The 18,850-nt window shown below is 34.0% G+C and overlaps 4 protein-coding genes across 5 annotated transcripts; 3 read left to right on the top strand and 1 right to left on the bottom strand.

The window, feature by feature from the left end:
* Positions 1-732: 732 nt before the first annotated feature.
* On the top strand, positions 733-3,208 carry LOC123677590 (STING ER exit protein). Its single transcript, XM_045614210.1, has 3 exons — positions 733-995; positions 1,076-1,461; positions 2,988-3,208. Exons 1-3 carry the CDS (start codon positions 875-877, stop codon positions 3,126-3,128), a joined length of 648 nt encoding a protein of 215 aa, XP_045470166.1. The 5' UTR covers positions 733-874; the 3' UTR covers positions 3,129-3,208.
* On the bottom strand, positions 3,166-6,952 carry LOC123677589 (autophagy-related protein 9A). 2 transcript variants are annotated; one of them, XM_045614208.1, is made up of 5 exons: positions 6,801-6,952; positions 6,629-6,734; positions 4,963-6,362; positions 4,576-4,910; positions 3,166-3,983 (listed from the first exon to the last, which is right to left on the bottom strand). In XM_045614208.1, exons 2-5 carry the CDS (start codon positions 6,634-6,636, stop codon positions 3,753-3,755), a joined length of 1,974 nt encoding a protein of 657 aa, XP_045470164.1. In that variant the 5' UTR covers positions 6,637-6,734; positions 6,801-6,952; the 3' UTR covers positions 3,166-3,752. The 2 variants fall into 2 exon arrangements, with proteins under 2 accessions (XP_045470164.1, XP_045470165.1); XM_045614209.1 differs by lacking the exons at positions 6,629-6,734; positions 6,801-6,952 and adding an exon at positions 6,417-6,571 and having other exon boundaries at positions 4,963-6,335.
* A 193-nt stretch (positions 6,953-7,145) lies between these two features.
* On the top strand, positions 7,146-8,095 carry LOC123677591 (mediator of RNA polymerase II transcription subunit 28-like). Its single transcript, XM_045614212.1, has 2 exons — positions 7,146-7,699; positions 7,809-8,095. The coding sequence occupies exons 1-2, from the start codon at positions 7,252-7,254 to the stop codon at positions 7,877-7,879; spliced, it is 519 nt and encodes a 172-aa protein (XP_045470168.1). The 5' UTR covers positions 7,146-7,251; the 3' UTR covers positions 7,880-8,095.
* A 5,596-nt stretch (positions 8,096-13,691) lies between these two features.
* Positions 13,692-14,690, top strand: LOC123678431 (uncharacterized protein C1orf198 homolog). Its single transcript, XM_045615454.1, has 2 exons — positions 13,692-14,351; positions 14,424-14,690. Exons 1-2 carry the CDS (start codon positions 13,956-13,958, stop codon positions 14,529-14,531), a joined length of 504 nt encoding a protein of 167 aa, XP_045471410.1. The 5' UTR covers positions 13,692-13,955; the 3' UTR covers positions 14,532-14,690.
* The last annotated feature ends 4,160 nt before the right edge of the window (positions 14,691-18,850 follow it).

The following is an 18,850-nucleotide window of genomic DNA, read 5'->3' as shown; positions in this document are numbered from 1 at the left end:
TCATAACTTGGCTCGAGTGGCAAAGTATAAGTATCATGAATATAATCAAATGAGACAGGTGATCATGAATACGGAGTGGAGACGTGGACTCTGAAAGTAATGATGGTGAACCAACTGGAATCATTCGAAATGTGGCTTCACAGAAGTATGTATTATAGATGAGACGCTTTCTTGGGATCCTCAAATTACCAGTATGAGTTAAAAGTTTTACCAGTGCCTCCATCAGCTCCGACTTCTGAAGAATTTCCTACCTTTTCAGACGCGAAACACTTTTTTCTTCACACTGTTGCTCCCTATAATCTGGACTATGCTGACGTGGCCTTCATGGGTCTAACGGTAAGCCAATTGGAAAAACTTGACCGCTTACGGAATGCGGGTATTAAATTCGTTTATAACTTGACAAAATTTTACCACGTTAGCTGGTTCAGAAATGCTCTCAACCTACTGCCCATTAGGTGGCGAAGTTATTGGTATACTCGACTTCTGAGCTGTAAGATTTTAAAATGTCGCATACCATCTTATCTGCACTGCAATATGCGACCTCTCGGAGGGGAAGATTATCATACGAGAGCTAATATCAGCTTAAGAATAAACGCTCATTCCATCAATTTTGTTCGTAACTCTTTCTCTGTAAAATTCCCTCAAAAGTTCCATTAATAATTATAATAATGAAAGAAGAACGAATCATCACAGTACACACTACTCTATGATACTTTAGTTGACAAATGGAACATAAACATAACCAAATTGGATAGGATTTGTCATCTGGTTTACTTTTGTTTTGGGAAAATTGAATACTAAATACAGATATTTCCGGTATTGGTAGTACTGCTACACAAATTCAATAATAACCTATTAAGTAGGAAATGATAAGATGCCCAAAGTTGTGTCCAGGAGCATAGCTTGTTCAGATACAAAAGATCAAGAGGAATATGGAGACGAAAAACCTCTACATATTTATTATTGCCTATGTGGACAGATGACTCTAATTTTAGGTAAATCCTTAGATCACTACCTAAACATCATAATAACATACATGTTTTTTAGTCTTTAATGATGAAATTTCCCGTTTCAGATTGTTCCATTGAAAAATTACCTTTACGTAAAAGAGATGGGGCAAGAGTGTTGGATGGAACAAATCATGCTCATAAAATGACTTGTGATCCAGATGAGACTGTATATCTGAAAAGGCCTCAAGGTATAGAACGACAATATCAACTGAAGTGTAAAAAATGTTCGCTTCTTCTTTATTACAAACATGAACCAGAAAGTCCAGTAAGTTTCATTGTGAAAGGGTCACTCATCACATCGACTAAAGAAGGACCAATCACGGATATTTACAATCAAGTAGCAATTGAACAGCCAAAGAAAATCATGGTAACAAAACACACAAAAAATATGGGTAAATTCAGTTCTGTTACAGTTTCTACAATAGATGAAGAGGAGGATGAAATCGAAGCAGTAAGTATCATTAATCAATTTTTTTTTTCTGGACCAGTGACAGTTAATACATAATGTAGCTTCACAAAAACTTGAAATACTTTGGAATATGCTTTTTTTTCTCCAATATGATATTATCATGAGAATATCAGACTGGCAGAAATCTAGGATGAGAGTTAACCACAGAGAGATGCCATCATTGAAGATGATTAGCAATAGGCCGGTTTCCCTTTTTTTAGACACCATCAGTATCCTATAACTCAACCAACAATGACAACTGAATGAGAACAGAAGGCTATGAATTGAAAGTAACGGTAGCATTAGCACTGAAAGTGTCAATGTGAAATCTGATATCTATAAACCCAAGCTGTCTCTCTATTTTCCTCCATCACAATGTTACTCATATTATCTAAATTGCTGTTCAATCAGTCTGAGGTGTAAAAACATTCAATTAATACGGAAAGGTAAATACTAATTAAAAATTCAAAGAAGTAAAGCTCTAACAATGAGCAACCATAGGTATATATAAATATTAATCTGAAGAAATCTAGGTTGACAGTTAACAACGTCCTGCCATCAGAGATGATTAGCCATAGACCTTTTTTTCTATGCTTAACTCAACCTATATTTCTGCCAGTCCGATATTCTTATTTGTCTACAGTCGCTCTTTGTTAGAGCGTTATTGTTAATTATTATTGAATTAGTATTTAGCTTTCCTTAAAATTTGCGTGTTTATATTTGTGACATCGTGATGGAGGAAGAGAATGTACATAGATATCCACTTTTCATAGTTACCATAGGATAAGGCAGCTTGGATGGTAGGTGTCATTTTAACACATATAGTGTTACAGTGACTAAATAGAACACAGTGCCGACACGAGGAGTCTCATTTTTGATTGGCTACCATCTGTTTGCATTTGATTCTTAATTGTCAATGTCATTTGCACTTGCCTTCAATATGTATAATAATATAGTTCATTTTGAGAAACGAATACATATAAAATTTCAAGAGGAACTTAAGATCATCATTTAGATGAAATAACCAACAACGATGACATCATATTGAATCCTACCTTATACATATCACTAAAGGAAATTCCAATCACTAAATTTGAAATATTTCTATACCATCAGATCCAACGAGGTTAAAACATAAACTGAATAATTTAGAGTTCAGGAAAGTTTTTCCTCTCTGTTCTATATCCAATTAATATATTTATTATTAGAAGTAAACCATATGTTTTCAGAGATTATATAATGAAACGGAATTCTCAACAAACTTGCTAATCAATCTGCATTAATATTCATCAGATTGATTAGTGAATATTTTTGGGATTGTATATCACGTCAATCATATTGTCATATCTTTATGATTCTCCTTAGCAAAACCAACTAATTAAAAATGCACCCCTTATTTGTGATTATTCATCACATCTATGAGACTCCCATGTACTGTAATCCTTATAGTAATTTTCAAATTATCTACTCCATAAGCATAAGCAATCATTCTATTGTTTTGCTCGTTATTAATTATTTTTCAATTTCAGAGAGAAGTTGCTGATAGTTATGCAAATAATGCAAGAATTATTGAGAAACAACTTGAAAGAAAAGGAATGAACAAGAGAAAGTTAGAACCAAACAAAGTACAAGATGTGAAGAAAATAAGAGGAACTCTAATAGATAAATGATGATCAATATATTTTGTTGTTCTAAATAAATCGAAGATTATTAATAATAAAGAATTTATGAATTAAAAAATAAAAACATTTTTATGGAAAATTATTTACTTCCACTAATTTAAATAGAGGTTTGTACTTAAAAACAATTTTTCAATTATTGAAAAACAAAATTAATTACACCCTTTGAAGGTTATTTGAACTTCTAAGCAAAATCAATTCACAATATTGTTACAACTACATCAGATTTATTATTTATTCACAGATTCTTATATCACTTGACGTCTATAAACTAAAATTGATACAAAAATAATCAGTCATTCAGTAAAAATTACCAAATCTTCAAATAATAATATGAACAAATAATGAGAAAAATAAATTCGCACTTGACTGATAATAAAGGATAATCCAAATTACATTTAATTTAAAAAGCTACCTTGACAGAATATGAAATAACTTCATACTCAAATAAAATAGGATAGGTTTCACTGTCAAATTTTTAAAACCATATTTACAGGATAAGCTTCATTCATATTCCAATATATGTGGAAAAAATTGGCAAAATAGGATATCCAGTGATACTTCCTTCACATCACACACACTATCACCATACAAAAGTGCATTTTCACGACTAGATCAATGATTAAAAAGTAGGGGAGTGTTCTCTTGGGGTGGTATTCTTATAGAACGACCCTGTTCGTGTTGACTCCTTAAAAGATGTAAGTATAGGGCTCCTCTGCTCACTTCCTTTTCAGAAGTTTGAATGGGATTCTCTCTCATGAATTGGTGATTTTGAGAGAACTGCATCCTTGGTGTATACTGATGTAGAGAACTATCCACACTCATCAAGTCATCAATTTCATTTTCCTGAAATGAAAAATTTATTGTAATCAAATTTATTTTTTATTGGTTCCTTATCCAAATTTGACAGAATTGATATGTATTTGTACTTATTCACAAAGACATATTAATTCCAAGGATAGACAAGAGCTTGGCTTATATTGTTTCAAGCTATGATATTTATACTCAAACTATATGGATGAATACTGATGAAAACTCATTTTAATATTGATTAAAAGTGAAACAACATTTTTCCGAAAAATGTTTATATTACACAACAATTCTTTTGTGAACTTTGTCCTGAATACAGCTACGATTTGAATTCTCAAGAAATTCTCCAAATCCTAGATCATAAATACCTGAATATTTGGTTTTACTAGTCCCATTTTGTTTGAAGTTGTTATCGATATTCAGGTTGAAACAAATGATTCCATAGAAATTTTAGCTCTTTCCTATATACAGTAGGTTCTCTACATGAGTAAATCAGAACCCTCAAAAGATAATAATGGTGCAAGAACAAAAATAACTTGTTTGTTTAGGTTTGAAGGACAAAAAAGCATATATTGCCACACCAATTGTCAGAGTTGTTTTTTTATTGTAAAACAAATAAAATACTTACATGATCTTGAATAGAGTGAAAGAATGATTGTGCTTCTGTAGGTGGTTGCCAATTGGGGTTGGTATGTTTGAAATGAAGTAGAGACAATTCAACTTTTCCATCTTCAGCCTGTGCAAATTGTGTAGGAACCTCTCTGTCATGAACATTCTTATGATGCCAATCAGGATTACCATGTTTCCTGATGTCCATCACAGCAAAACTACATACATCGCCGACACCAGTCACAGAAACGGTAAAGTTATAAAAGAAATCCACAATATCCTTAGATTTGGGAGCCACATAGAAGAAAAGAAGGAAAGGTGTCATAAAAGGTGAGATCAAATCTTCGATGATTCCTGAAAAATTCATATTCTTATATTCAATAATTAATAAGCCATCTTTAATTACCCTGTATTCTCAGCTGGAATAATCGTTCAAATTCTGTTCTTACTTTAGCTGTATGGGCCTTGCTTTGCCATTCCTGATGTAAATAATGAGTGTGCACCAGAACATTGGCCAACAAAATATCAGGACTGTTGGGAACATGTTCTTTCGGCATTTGACTCTTACAAACAATTATAATTACAGATGCTATTGTAAAAATAAGTACAGCATTTCCTATAGCCAATATATCTTCATGTATTAATGTCAGCACATAGAAAGCCATTAAAGTTGAAGCTACCAAAATCTGGATAGTCTGAGCTATGATTGCATTCAAAGGAGAAAAGAATAATTCTAAATATCTGCTAGCTGGTTTATGTGCCTTATTCAATCTTATATCCAGCTCATGATCAAGCTCATTGAAATGCCTCAAATACTGCTTGCCGTATAATGACCAATTTCTGGTTGCAAATTCCCAAGGAACTTTTCGCACAATAAAATCAGAATTGTAACAATATGAATAAACAAATTGCCACAGAAATATGGGAATACACAATATCAAATTGCCTATAGCAAACAATCTTATTGAAAGTTTTAATTGGTTAGCTAAATCAGTTTTCAACGTTGCTTTTCTGTATTCATCCCTCAAATGCCATGAATCCTTGAAAGCACCCCATGGAAAATGGAATAAAATAAACCTCAGGTTTAGTTGGAATCCAATGGACCAATATAAAACATCACCAAGAAAAGGAATATTTAATCTTGGTGGAATCAGATGTTTATTTACCATAGCAATGAAATAGTTCTGCTGCCTAAGTATCCTATGATGTATATCAAGCTCTGTTAATTCTCGTTTATGAACACACATGGAAAATTCACTTTGTGCTGCAATTATTTTCTTTTGTACATCTTGCCATACATAGTTATCTAAATCGGCTTCTTCTATTTTGAGGGCAGTGTTATAGAATTGCTTTATTTCATAAAAATATCTCACTTTCAAAACTGAGCGAATTGAAAAAAATATAAAAACAATTATCAGCATCATTATCCACATCCAAGTCCAGAGACCAAAATTTTGAATCATCTTGTCAAAAGGCAGAATCAGATCACTAAATGATACATTAGAATCAGATACTTTGTAACTGAATAAAGCAGGATAATCTATCCCATATAACAAGAATAATGGAAAAATAGACATAAATATACGGCGTATCGTCTCACATATTTCTTTAGCAACTATGCAGGTAAATCCATGCCTCTGATGATATTCATAAACCATTTTCAGGAATGAATCGAGGTCTCTTATGAGATTCCATCTTGTTCTTGGTGCTTCTGCAGTATGAACTAGTACACTGGGTTCATCATCATGATCAAATTCTGGTAGTTCTTGATAGTGTTGCCTTGAATTGGACATGATTAAGTTGACTCTAAGCAGAGATAAAAGGAGTATTAATATTTTTATTACTTATCATTATTATTACATTATCATTAGAGTTTCATACAGGATTTTTCATTTAGGACAGTATACTATTAACATTTCCTAATTTATGAATGATGATCTACCACGAAAATTTAAGAACAAACATTAATATTGACAATTTTGGTTCTTGTTTTATATTATTGACAACGACATTGGAGATTACACAATACAAATCAGCTGATATATATAAACAAAGACTAACTTGACACTCACCTGTCCATTCAAACAAAGGAAATGAATATATATGGATATATTTTTTGTTTACGATTTCGTCGATTGATCAAAAAGCATTATAAAAGAGGTAAATCATTGTTGCTCTCTGAAAAAATATATTAAAATTAGAATACTCCCATTAAGTACTTTTTCGTTCTAGTTTAAATGTTACCTTAAACTTAATATTACAAACGAGGACACGGTAATATATAATGAACTAAACTTGTACAGCTTATTAGAAATATTTTCAGTTTTTGCGCAGCATGGATAAGCATGATTTTTCTTTCTAGGCAGATTGGATTGCCATAGAAAAAAATGGTAGTATAGAAGAGCCATTTCAAATTTTTATTTTGCTCAGTTATGATATCGATTATTTCTATATTTTTTGACTTCGTTGTTAACTTTCATTATTGCACTACTTCATTGAGCTTTCAAAAAATGGAAAACACTATTTGTTCAATTAAATTACAATAGTAGAAGAAGAAAAATCATAGAAGTATAATTTTCTGTATTATTTTAGTTAGACATATTTCAATTAGAATGTATAAAAATTTAACCTCAATATAGTATTATCTTTTCTTTTTGTTTTACATTTATTACCGTTCGGTTAAATTAATTTACCAATGAAAGAGGCATCTCCACCTGTTTCAGCAATGGCAACGCCAACAAACGGGAGTGGCAATTTAGTTGATGAATTCGAAGAAGCCTTTCAGCATTGCCTAAATGTTCTCACTGAAGATGAAGCTGTTCCAACAACAGATAAAGAAGAAATTAAAGTACAAGTCGAGCAGACAACTCTAAGATTTATAGACTTAGCTAGACAAATGGACGCATTTTTTCTACAGAAAAGGTTTCTTCTGTCAGCACTCAAACCTGAGATTGTTGTCAGAGAAGATATTAGTGAATTACGCTTAGAATTAGTTAGAAAAGAAGAACTGATAAAGAGGCATTATGACAAAATAGCTGTTTGGCAAAATTTACTTGCTGATTTGAAAAGCTATACGAGGAGCCCAGCTCAAGGTAATATTGGCACAGGAGTAAACAATGGAGTTATTCCTCAGTCGCCGCTTGGTAAGATATAAAACCAAACCAATTATATTGAATATTTTCATTATCCTATAGAATCATAATAATGTTTTTGATTTTTATGTTTCCATATTATTGGTGATTTATATTTCAGGAATGCCAATGGAACAAGTCATGTGTAATATGCCTGAAAGATTTCAGTATGGTAGGAACACTCACATATGATTGAAAGAGATAAACATTATACTGCTGCCAATTGATAGGTTGAGTTTGGACCTAATCAAGCTCTTTGTTGTTAACGCTTCCTCAATATTACTAAGAGATTCAATTATATTTATTAAGGAATCATTTTGTATTATAGAGTTTATTCTAGCAGTTATAGAGCAAATGAATTTAGAATATCTAGTTTTGTATCATTATAATAAACTGTATGATTATAAAGTCTTTGTATTTCAAATTCCATTATTTTTTAATGGCATATTAATATTTACCGAGGATGGTAAGCCTAATTTGAGCGAGAATTCATATATTCCTGAAGCCGAGTCGGTGAGGTACCTTGGCATTGTTATTGACCGACATCTAAAATGGGATCTTCAAGTTGGGAATATCGTGAAAAAACTGAGAAGTATGCTGTTTAGGTTCAAACGCCTCAGAGACTTTATCGACCAAAAACATTTGAGAATACTATATTATGCACTTGTTCAATCACAATTGGCATATGGGATAGTTGGCTGAGGTGGTGTATGTGACAAACACCTAGAAAACCTGAATGTTGTCCATAGGTGGATTTTGAGGATAATGTTCAGGAAGCCTCTGAGATACTCGAATGATATTCTTTATACAGAATCTGGTTTTTTTGATCTGAGACAACTTTTTTGCATGTGTATGCTAATGAGAATTAAAGAGAGAAAGATCACCACCGAGCCGATTTCGCATTGCTATAGCACACGAAATAAGGAAACATTTTTAAGTGTTCCTCGCTGCGAGAAGACCATAGGCCAACGTCAATGTGATTATCTGTCTCCGAGGTTGTATGGTTTGTTGCCCCTTGAGATCAGAGCGATAAATAGTGTAAGACTGTTCAAGAAGAAAACAAAGCATTGGATTTTGAGTTCAGAAAGAAAACTCTTCCATGGCCTCATTAATCAGAGTTGTCAATGGTAGGATTTAAGCGAGTGAAGAGAATTTAGGAATATAGAGGGTATGAAAGTTGATCTGTTGCTTGATGGGAATAAAATTTCGGAGAAAAGGAAATCAAAGATCTGGAGAGGGGAGAGATGTAAATGTGGATATTTTAGAAAATTTGAAAAGAAGAAAAAAAAAAGTTAGAAGAAGATTTCTATTTCTTTTTTTGCATTTTGCATTTGATATGTTTTCATACTTGTGATTAGGCTTCATACACCACGTACAAGTAATAGTCTAACTAGAGCTTCTGTGGTAGGTATTTTGTTTATTCCGATGATTGAACATGATTTTGTAATATGTTTATGTAATATTGTTTATAATTTATGGAATAAATATATATTATTATTATATTATAATTGAAAGATTTTACTTTTATCTTTCTGATCAATATATGAACAATAAAGGTAATGGATTACTCCATCCAAAATTTGTCATATTCGGTCCTAGAGTTATTAAAATAATAATTGATATCTCTATGTTTTTAGTCTCTAACCATTGTTCTAATAATATATAGATAGCTCATAAAGAGAGAGGAACAGACAGCAATATATGAGTGAGACACTTGATCTAAGTATCACCTAAACAGAGTCGGAAGATAGTTTCAAATAATTCAATATATATTGAACTAACCCTAGGTCGATGGTCATTTGTTTAGAGGCAATAAACAAGTTACTACTATTGAACTAATCAATGCAATCATTGGTTGAAGTTATCTTCTTCATCTTGTTGTGACTTTAGTTGAGACAGATTGCCTTGTAACTTTTAACTTGAATAGGGATACCAGGTGACGTCACGAATGGTTGACGCTGATTGGTTGGAAGCTACCCGTCAAGGTCTAATCTATAGTCCTTGGCCAATAGCGTTATGTTATGATAACTTGGGTAATCTATAGACCTTGGTGGTGAGGTGACCAGAGTCTGAACCTTTCTATGGAACATTGTTTTCCATATTATCTGTGGGATGAAGCCTGAATAGATCTGGATGATGTGTATATGGAATATATACCGATTCTGGTAATTTTTTGAATATTAATCACTACGGTAATGATTTTTTTTCAACCTTTGCCTCGTAAGTCTTCATGATCGCCAGGAAATGAATGACCGTAGCACTTCATTTTGGTTGCAGTTGATGATTATTATCCCGACTTTATTCTGTAGGCGTAGGAGAGAAAATTCCACTCGCCGTCGGCTTTCTCATTCCCCGTTAAGGAGAACATTCACTCAATCCCAGATATTCAAAACATCAGAAGTCAGAGCTCGGTCGAGTCCGGTCCCCCCATAGACCTATAATAACATGGACTGAGCGTTAGAGAGAGACCATTGATATCGGTGTATTGTGACAAGGATGAAAGTTTAAAGGCATAACATTGGTTTTCTGAACTGATTGTATGTGTTTTCTTGTGGTGATTACTAGTTTTTAAACAATTTACTGAGTGTTTGTTGGTGTTCTGGTGCTTATTTTAGTACTAATGAACAATTTTAAGTATCTCTGCTTCGTGTGTAGCTTATAATTGTGTTGTTTTATCCAAAAAAGGGTTGGACGTGACATTTCATAGGTAAGAAAACAAGAAGGGATTTGTCGTTTATTTTATTGAATATTTTCACAGGTTTCCGAGAAATTAAATTGAATGGGTGATGGAAATATGGAGTAAAGACGAAAAACCTTCTGCCACAACCGTAATATGTAGTAATCACTTCAAAACAGAGGACCATTATGTCAATCTCTATATGGAACCAAAGTTTTGAAGGAAGGAGCCATACAATTTTGATATTGAGAACATGTGTTACTATAATAATAATGAATACTATACAGCAAATTCCTGCCCTTCATAGATACGGAGTTATGAATTTTTGTCCATGTTATTCCAGTTTCGAAGCCCTGATTCGAATCTCTTCGTCGGATGTTAAACACAATTTTTTTTATATTGATATTTATTATATGTTTTTTTTTTCATATGTGCTTGCATATTTGATGATAAAAGGTAATATAATAAACCCATGTATAAAATTTGCAGTTCTTTTTTAAACCGTTAGAGTAGAGGAAGATATATACTTTTGGAACGTAAGGCTGAATTTGTCCTTTGATAGGAAAAATATGGCACTTTCATTCCCAATAACACTCACTATTTAATTTCCTCATTCTATTTCTAAAAATATCTGGGCTATTTTTTCAGAAGATAAAATATATAAAATTTTAAAAATTTCATAAATTTTTCTGTTGTGTTTTTACTTATCACAAATTTTGAATTTCTCAAAGCTCAGTTACACTTGTAGCTATATTATATCGAATATAAATTTAATTGTCTATAATATTATTGATATACTGAACTATCTAAAAAATATTTTCTTACAGGTAGCACTCAATAAAATTCACCTTTTTCTGAAAGAAATTTTAGATATCATAAAAATCTGAACCATACAATTCTTAAATGTGTTTCATTTAGCTATTTCAATAATCAACTCATGCGAAAAACTCAATATTTCTCCAAAAAAAAATTAAAAACGCGCTATTCCAATAGCCATATCAAGCTCTTTCAATTCTAATTCCATCCGAATAACTCAATATTTCTCATTGAAAAAATTAAAAACGCTTTATTCCCATAGCCATTTAGCTATTTCAATAATCAACTAATGCAAAAAACTCAATATTTCTCCAAAAAAAAATTTAAAACGCGCTATTCCCTTAGTAAATTCGCGTTTTCTGCCTTTCTACTTCCTTCCTTCACAATACCTCTCTCTCTTCGATAGTCCGCAGAGCGCAGTGAGTAGAAGCCACGTGAGGGTTAGTCCATGTTATTATAGGTCTATGGGTCCCCCTGGTTCTCCTCGAACTTCTGGTCCTCTTCCACGCGATCCCGCCGATCCTTGGACCTGTCCGCCGCTTCCTAGGAATTTTCTCACTATCCTTGAAGTACCTAAAAGAACAGCTTTTTGCATTATATTACATACTCACTGAGTCTTAGTTCACTTGAGATTTTTGGGTATACTATTCCAGTTGTTGAGATGATAATTATTGGAATAGTTCTCTTCCCATTGATATCATTATCCAATGTCGCTTTATCTGAAATTCGAGGTCCCTTTATTTTGAAATGTTTTCGACCTCCTTTTGACGCATGTTGTTATTATTTGGTATTGCTACGTCGATGAGAGTATTGCTGTCTTTTGATGTTTATCGACAAGTAGTATATCTGGCCTATTGTATCCGTCAAAACTGTACGATCCCAGTACAGTTTATTGTTTATAGCGTTCGTTTTCCAGGATGGTCTCCGCGGTTGGTGTTGGGTACTGTGCGATTGGAAACATCGCATCGAATATATCTTTAAAGTACCACTTGAGAAGGTTCGACCCCAAGCAGAAAACACTGCATGCGAGAGGCAGTTTCAACCTTAATCTCGAGTCAACCACCCACAGTCTAACCAAACAAAACCAATTAATACTCTCTACTCAATTCTATCCATATATATTAGCGTCAGGCTGGAGCAACTTGTATGTGATCTGTGCATCAATAAACACATATTCATAAAATTAGAATTTGTGTTTCAAACCAACCACACACCAATTCAGTTGGTACTTATGGTATGGCACTTTTTCAGAATGAATTGGTTCTAATATGGTTGCCAATTCTTGGTGTAGTATCTCTTCTACTGCATCGTGTCTCTCTTCATATTCATTTTCTGCAAGCATTTAACACCCTCCCTTGATATGTTGGATTGTCTCATTCGTTGCATGGACACCCATATCGGCATCGATCGTCAGTAATAGTTCGATCCTTTATAATATGCTTGCAGTAATTTCTCGTTGACATCACTTAATCGAAGATGGCTAAAATACATCGGATACATCGCACCTGATGTGAACCAATAGTTCGACGCTTTAATGTCGACATGATCCTGGTTCCCCTCGTTGAAATGTCTTCCATGTAGGGGCTTCTCTCTCCATCTTTGCAGTTTTTCTTGGATTGTCAGGTAGTTGTATGAAAATTGCTTCTTGTGCATTTGTAAAGATGTTGATTCGTCTGCTTCACACAGTATTTTTTAGACCTCTGATGTACTTGCTTAATCTCTAAAGTTTTCTCGTAGGCTTTCTCTCTGCCCACTGTAAGTTTCATGATGTCCATCAGCACACTGCTTCCTTTATTTCTCGGAAGATGTTGTCCTTTCAACGTTGTTTTTCGGGTGGTCCTTGTTTGCTCTCGTCATCAGCGTTCTCATTTTGCGTTGCAAGTTTTTGATGTCTATTTTGCTCCATGGAACTATACCGAATGAGTATGTTAGAATTGAACATGCATATGTTCCTCGAAAAAGGGAACAACTCAAAATTCCCAATTGCGTTTTAAGTTTCTGGTTTGCTCTCTTCAACCTCCAGCTCATTGAACACACTCGAGCTGTCACGTGGATTAGGATTGAAATATACAAGTCTTCGTCTTCGAAGGACAAAACAAGTCACTCCTGCTAGTCAATTCTGGGCCTAACTCAATACTGGAATTTTTTGAGTTGTCCCCTTTTTCGAGGACGGGTGCGATATATTTGAATCGCGGATATGGCGGTGCCTACGGAAAGAAAGCGAACTTTGGTCAATATCTAATTCAAATCAAAGAGATTCGAATGAATGCAACAAAATCTTTTTATCACACAAACCACTACATCTCAGAGTAGTCCATGCATTACACTAAACATTTCAAATGGTACTCTTCAACTCTTCAGAAGATTCATTTGAAAAAAAATTAATATATCCGATGATGTTGATAATATTATTGAATATTTGATTTGTATTACGAATAACATTTCAATTTTAGTGATGAATCAAAATTGATTGCACATTTTGATGATAAAATGAAATGTTGTTCTTAATATGGAATTCTATGGTTGAATTGACATTTGAGGTTAAAGCTGTGTTTACTAAAAAATCATTCATTTGAGGAATACAATACATAATTTTTACTAATATGTAATATGCATAAATATTCTCAATGTGGGTATAACTGTATATTTCAGTTGGCTCCAAGCGTATAATAGCAAATAATAATTCCCTCATGAAAATTTTGTGAAAAATTAATAGACATATTGGCCTAGTGTTGATATTTGATAATTGGTTGATTTTAAGTAATAACAATAAAAATGGATTTGAATAAACGCGCTGAAGAATACTTCAGTTCTATGAATTCCATAGCAAACCGAATTTGTAATGACATTAATGAAACTAAAGCAGCTTATGAGGAACTCTGGAATACACTGAGTCCTTTGGAACAAGAACAAATATTGAATGAAAGTATTATCAAGCCCGAAGTAAAAATAAAATATAATTGCCAGGAAACAGAAGCATATACGAAAAAACAGGAATATTCTTCCAAAATAATTATTGATGAGAATAACTGCTTTTACCGAGATGAGCACTCAGCTCCCTTCAGTTTTAAAACAAAAAGCCAAAGAGATTTATCCATATTAGCACCTAATGATACTAAAGTCAAGAAGACTATGCAGGTTATAAATATTTCGAAGAAACCTATTATTAAGGTATCTATTTCATATTTCGAAATTAGTATGATTGGATTAATATATTCAAATGATTATTTTTTTTCAATTCAGGAGGTGGCCCAGATTGAGCAAAAAAACAATTTTGTAGAACCCCAGGTGGACGAGTCTTGTAATGAATTACCACCAAAAACAGGACTGGACTTTTTAGATAACTGGTAACATTTTGTAATGTTTTCTCAACCAAAGATAATTGTATTGCTCATAATCTATTTATATTGATGTAGTCATGATGCACAAGGGAAATTTTGTATGTAATAATATTTTATTTATTTGATTCAAGTGTTTTTTATATTCAAATATAATCTTTCTTAAATTGAATGTTCATTTTTGTGTTCACCCATTTTTTTGAGAATCTTTGAGCAATCAAATAAGTAACATATATTGTTATAATGAAGTTAAGGAATTTAAAGATGGAAACTTCAAATATTTTTCAAGATGTGTTGGATAGAAGATGTTGGTGTTTATACAATATACAGATTCAACATTTATGTGTCTCAGCAGCAAATAATTGTTTTCCAGGACTTATAATAACTGTAGTGTTCCAGAATCTATCTATTCTTCTATCTACTCTGGAAAACTATAATTTCATTCTTCAAAGAAATTTTTTTCCATTTAAAGTTGCTGGGAAAATGATCGTATCTAATGCATAGAGTAGAAGCTAAAAATATTCCCACGGTTTACAACATTTTTAGTGACCCACAGAACTTTCTATGAAGCTTTATACAAAAACAAGTTTTTAAAAATAAAAATGGTTCTTATTTTCTTTTCAATGCCCGATTAATAAACTCTTTATTGAGGGTCGAGCATTACCGTTAAGTTGGAACACAATTAAGTTGCCGTTAAGATGGGACTGGCAAGTACAAATCGGTTTCTAAAACAATTATCCCCCAATTTTTATGGAGTTTCACATTCTTTTGATTTGCGAATAAAAGAAAACCAAAGAATTTCTATAACTTTTCATATTTCTCGAAAGGGTCATGATATGGATTTCCTTGGATGCACCGATTTATTCTCGAAAAAAAAAGGCATATCACCATTTTAAAAGAGGAAAGAATTCAAAATTGTGAAAAATGATTGAACTTCATAGCTAGCCACCACTGAATAATTTATTTATCATATGGCTGTTAGACACATCAAAGTAAAACGTTATTCAATATTATGGCATATTTGATCATTCAACAGTTCACCATGCTAGAGCCATAAAATCTATTCTGTTGATACGGAGATTTCAACAGTCTAAAGCCCTTCTATAGTTTAAGATGTTTTCATCACTTGTGATTCAAAGTTGTTAATTGTTTTTTAGATTTATATTTAAGGGCAGAAATATAGTATAGCGGAAATTAGAATTAAGATTAGATTAGAAATTAGGTAGAGGCACGCGGCGATTCAAATATTCCATTGTATTTAAAGTGGAATTATTGCGTTTTCACTTTGAATACTATAGGATTCCTACCCTAAGGGGGTTTTTATTGTACCATGGCCTTATGGTCTATTATATCCCCATCTCCTCTCGCCATTAGTCGTCATAGCAAAGACTAGTAGTCTATGGTCATAGTCTACAGCTCGTCTTCCAGTTCCAGAGTTCTGATGAACTCCAGTATCTGGGTTAGCTTCAAGGAGATTACTTCCTCACTTCTACAAGTCTCTTGTCTAGAGCATTTTTTGGGTTGGCTAGTGATGGCGAGGCATCCCGGATCCCGCCGTCCAGGGGAAAAGAAATGGAAAAAAAGGAAATGCGCGCTGTGTAATGGCCTCCATCCGGCTAATTACAAGTGTTCTCCCCACATTCCCTCCAAGGGAAAACCGACGGTTTCCCTTTCAAAGACGGCCGGCCCTCAGAAGGGGCAGGTCAAAGCCGTTTCGGCCCACAAAAAGACGGTTTCTCCCAAAATGATGAACAACCGAAAAGGAGGATTCTAAAGGAAAATACTCGCGACAGCGGTCAGAAAGAAGAAGGCTGCAAAGAAAGCGCTCAAGAAGAAATCCCCGAAAAAGGCGGAAATCGAAAAAATCATGAACACATACCAGACCATGATGTCCCAGATGCTAATTTATTCTTTTGATATGAGTAGTTTGGGTTTGGCTTCCCAGCAGATTAACTATGATCTTGAAAATGTTTGTAATGTAGCAGCCTCACATAATTTAAAATTGAATATAGGCAAGTGCAAATATTCTGTTTTTTCCAATGTTCGTCAATATTCTATAGTAAGGGACAACCTGCAACTGTGCATTTACGGTCAGCCTTTAACCTTGTGTGATACCGTGAGGAATCTCGGTTAATTTTCGATTGTAGGCTTGATTTTTCCATTCATGTGGCTGGTATTCTGAAGACAGCGTTTCACCGGCTGAGAGTTGTTTATGGGTGTCGACGATTTTTGACCTTTAGTATAAGGAAACGTTTGGCTGAGTCCTTGATTATTTCTTTATTCGATTATTGTGACGTAGTTTATGGACCCTGCATCAGTGCTTATGTGAGATGTAGTATTCAGCTTGTTCAGAACTGGTGTTGCCGATTCATTTTCGGTTTGAGGAAATATGATCACATTTCTCATAGGATTCGTGTTGGGTTGGTTGAGGATGGATGAAAGAAGATCGCTACATTTTCGATGTTTTGTTTATAAACTTCTAACGACTCAATATTGTGCGGCTCTTCATGGAAGGCTCAGTCCTCATTCGGTGCATTCGGTCAACGTCAGGAGCTCCTTTCCTTTCACGGTTCCTCTGCATCTTACGAGACACCCTGTATATCGACAACGAAGTACCTACAAAAAGCCATCTACAGACTTCAATCTTGGTGTGCTCGATGGGGCATTGAAGTAAACCCTAAGAAGAGCGAAGCCGTTCTTTTCAGCCGAAAGAAGAAATATCCCAAGAATACGTCGTAATGTTCGATAGGAGGATAGAATAGCAAAACGAGGCCATGTATCTGGGAGTGATAATTGACAAGAAGCTTACTTGGAAAAACACGTCACATCAGCTGTGACTAAGGGAGAGATAGCAGCGCCAGCGTTGCAACCACTATTTTGCAAAAGCAGCAAAATGTCTCTGTCCAACAAGCTTCTTCTCTATTGAGAACAAGTTTCTTCTCTATAGAGAACAAGCTTCTTCTCTACAGAGAAGGAGCTTGTTGGAAAGGGACAAAGGTGGACTTATAAGTCCACCATTCGACCGGTCATGACTTACGCATGCCCGGCTTGTGGATACGCCGCAAAGATCCATCTACAGAGACTTTAAGTCATGTAGAATACGATCATGAGACCAGCCGTAAATGCACCATGATTTGTCAGCAATGTACGTACACATGAAGACCTGCAAGTACCATTCCTAGACGACCATGTAATAGACCTGAGCTTGACAAAAAGCATATAAAAGACCGAAGATGGCACCATACGATACCATACTTTTGAAATCAGGAAAAATTGAGCTTTCAAAAAATGACACAGAAATCTAGTGTTCCCATTTGAGAAACATAACTTTGGGTCATGGACTTGTAATTAAAAACCCTGTTAAAAAGACGACCACGCCACAGGATTCTACGTTAAAAAGTGCCTGTATGATGTTTTCATTTCAAAGGTTTATTATCAGTATTAGCGGTGATATAAATGTTTTTCGATATCGCCATTTTTCCAATTTTCGCTTCTAACTGAATACTACTCTTGTTAGTTTCACAGAAAAAGAGAACTAGAATGGGGTATCAGATTATGTCTATCACCTCTGGTTTAAAAGTTGTAGTGCTAAAACATCGAAATTTGCCCAACCTCTACGTAGTTATTTCTCAATGATAAAGGATGATGTAACTGACGATCATGATCGCACAAGCACTACCCCAGTTCCTTCATTAATGGTTCCATCAGCGGTGACTTCTGCCGCTCCGATGAAGCGGATGATCAGTGAAAATTTCAAGTAATCCAAGAAAGGAAAACCAAGTTATATCATCCATGCCATCAAATCTGTCTAATGCTCCTAGTAAGTCAATTCCTAACATTAACATAAGGGAAATTCCATCAAATAAACCTAGTAAGGAAACTGAATAGAATGTTTTTAACCCACAAAAGAGCTGCTTCGAAAATGGTGCTTACCAGTTGTTGGTACAAATGTAGACAACTTGAATCTCGAATGGGCGGAAAAATACAGGGTGTTTCATGTATCTAGTCTGAAACCGGAAACTACAGTTGAAAATCTGCAACTTCTTATGGAAAAAGAGTTCTCAATAGTCAATAGTCAAGTGTGAAAAGTTAACATCAAAGTATCCTGAAAGCTATTTCCCATTTAAAGTGCTTATTTCGAATTCTGAATATGATAGAGCTCTTCACGGATCAAATTGGCCAAATAAGGCAAGTATCCATCGGTTTTTTCAAAAAAAGCAAGTGAATCGTCCAGTAGATTAGACATAACCAAACATATAAATTTGAGACTTCTGCTGTTAAATTGGCTGGCAGAGAATAATCCTGACTTTGACAGTATTGCCGAACATAGGT

This window comes from Harmonia axyridis, chromosome 4 (assembly GCF_914767665.1).
Source record: "Harmonia axyridis chromosome 4, icHarAxyr1.1, whole genome shotgun sequence".
NCBI lineage: Eukaryota > Metazoa > Arthropoda > Insecta > Coleoptera > Coccinellidae > Harmonia > Harmonia axyridis.
This window is presented reverse-complemented; position numbering and strand designations above follow the sequence as displayed.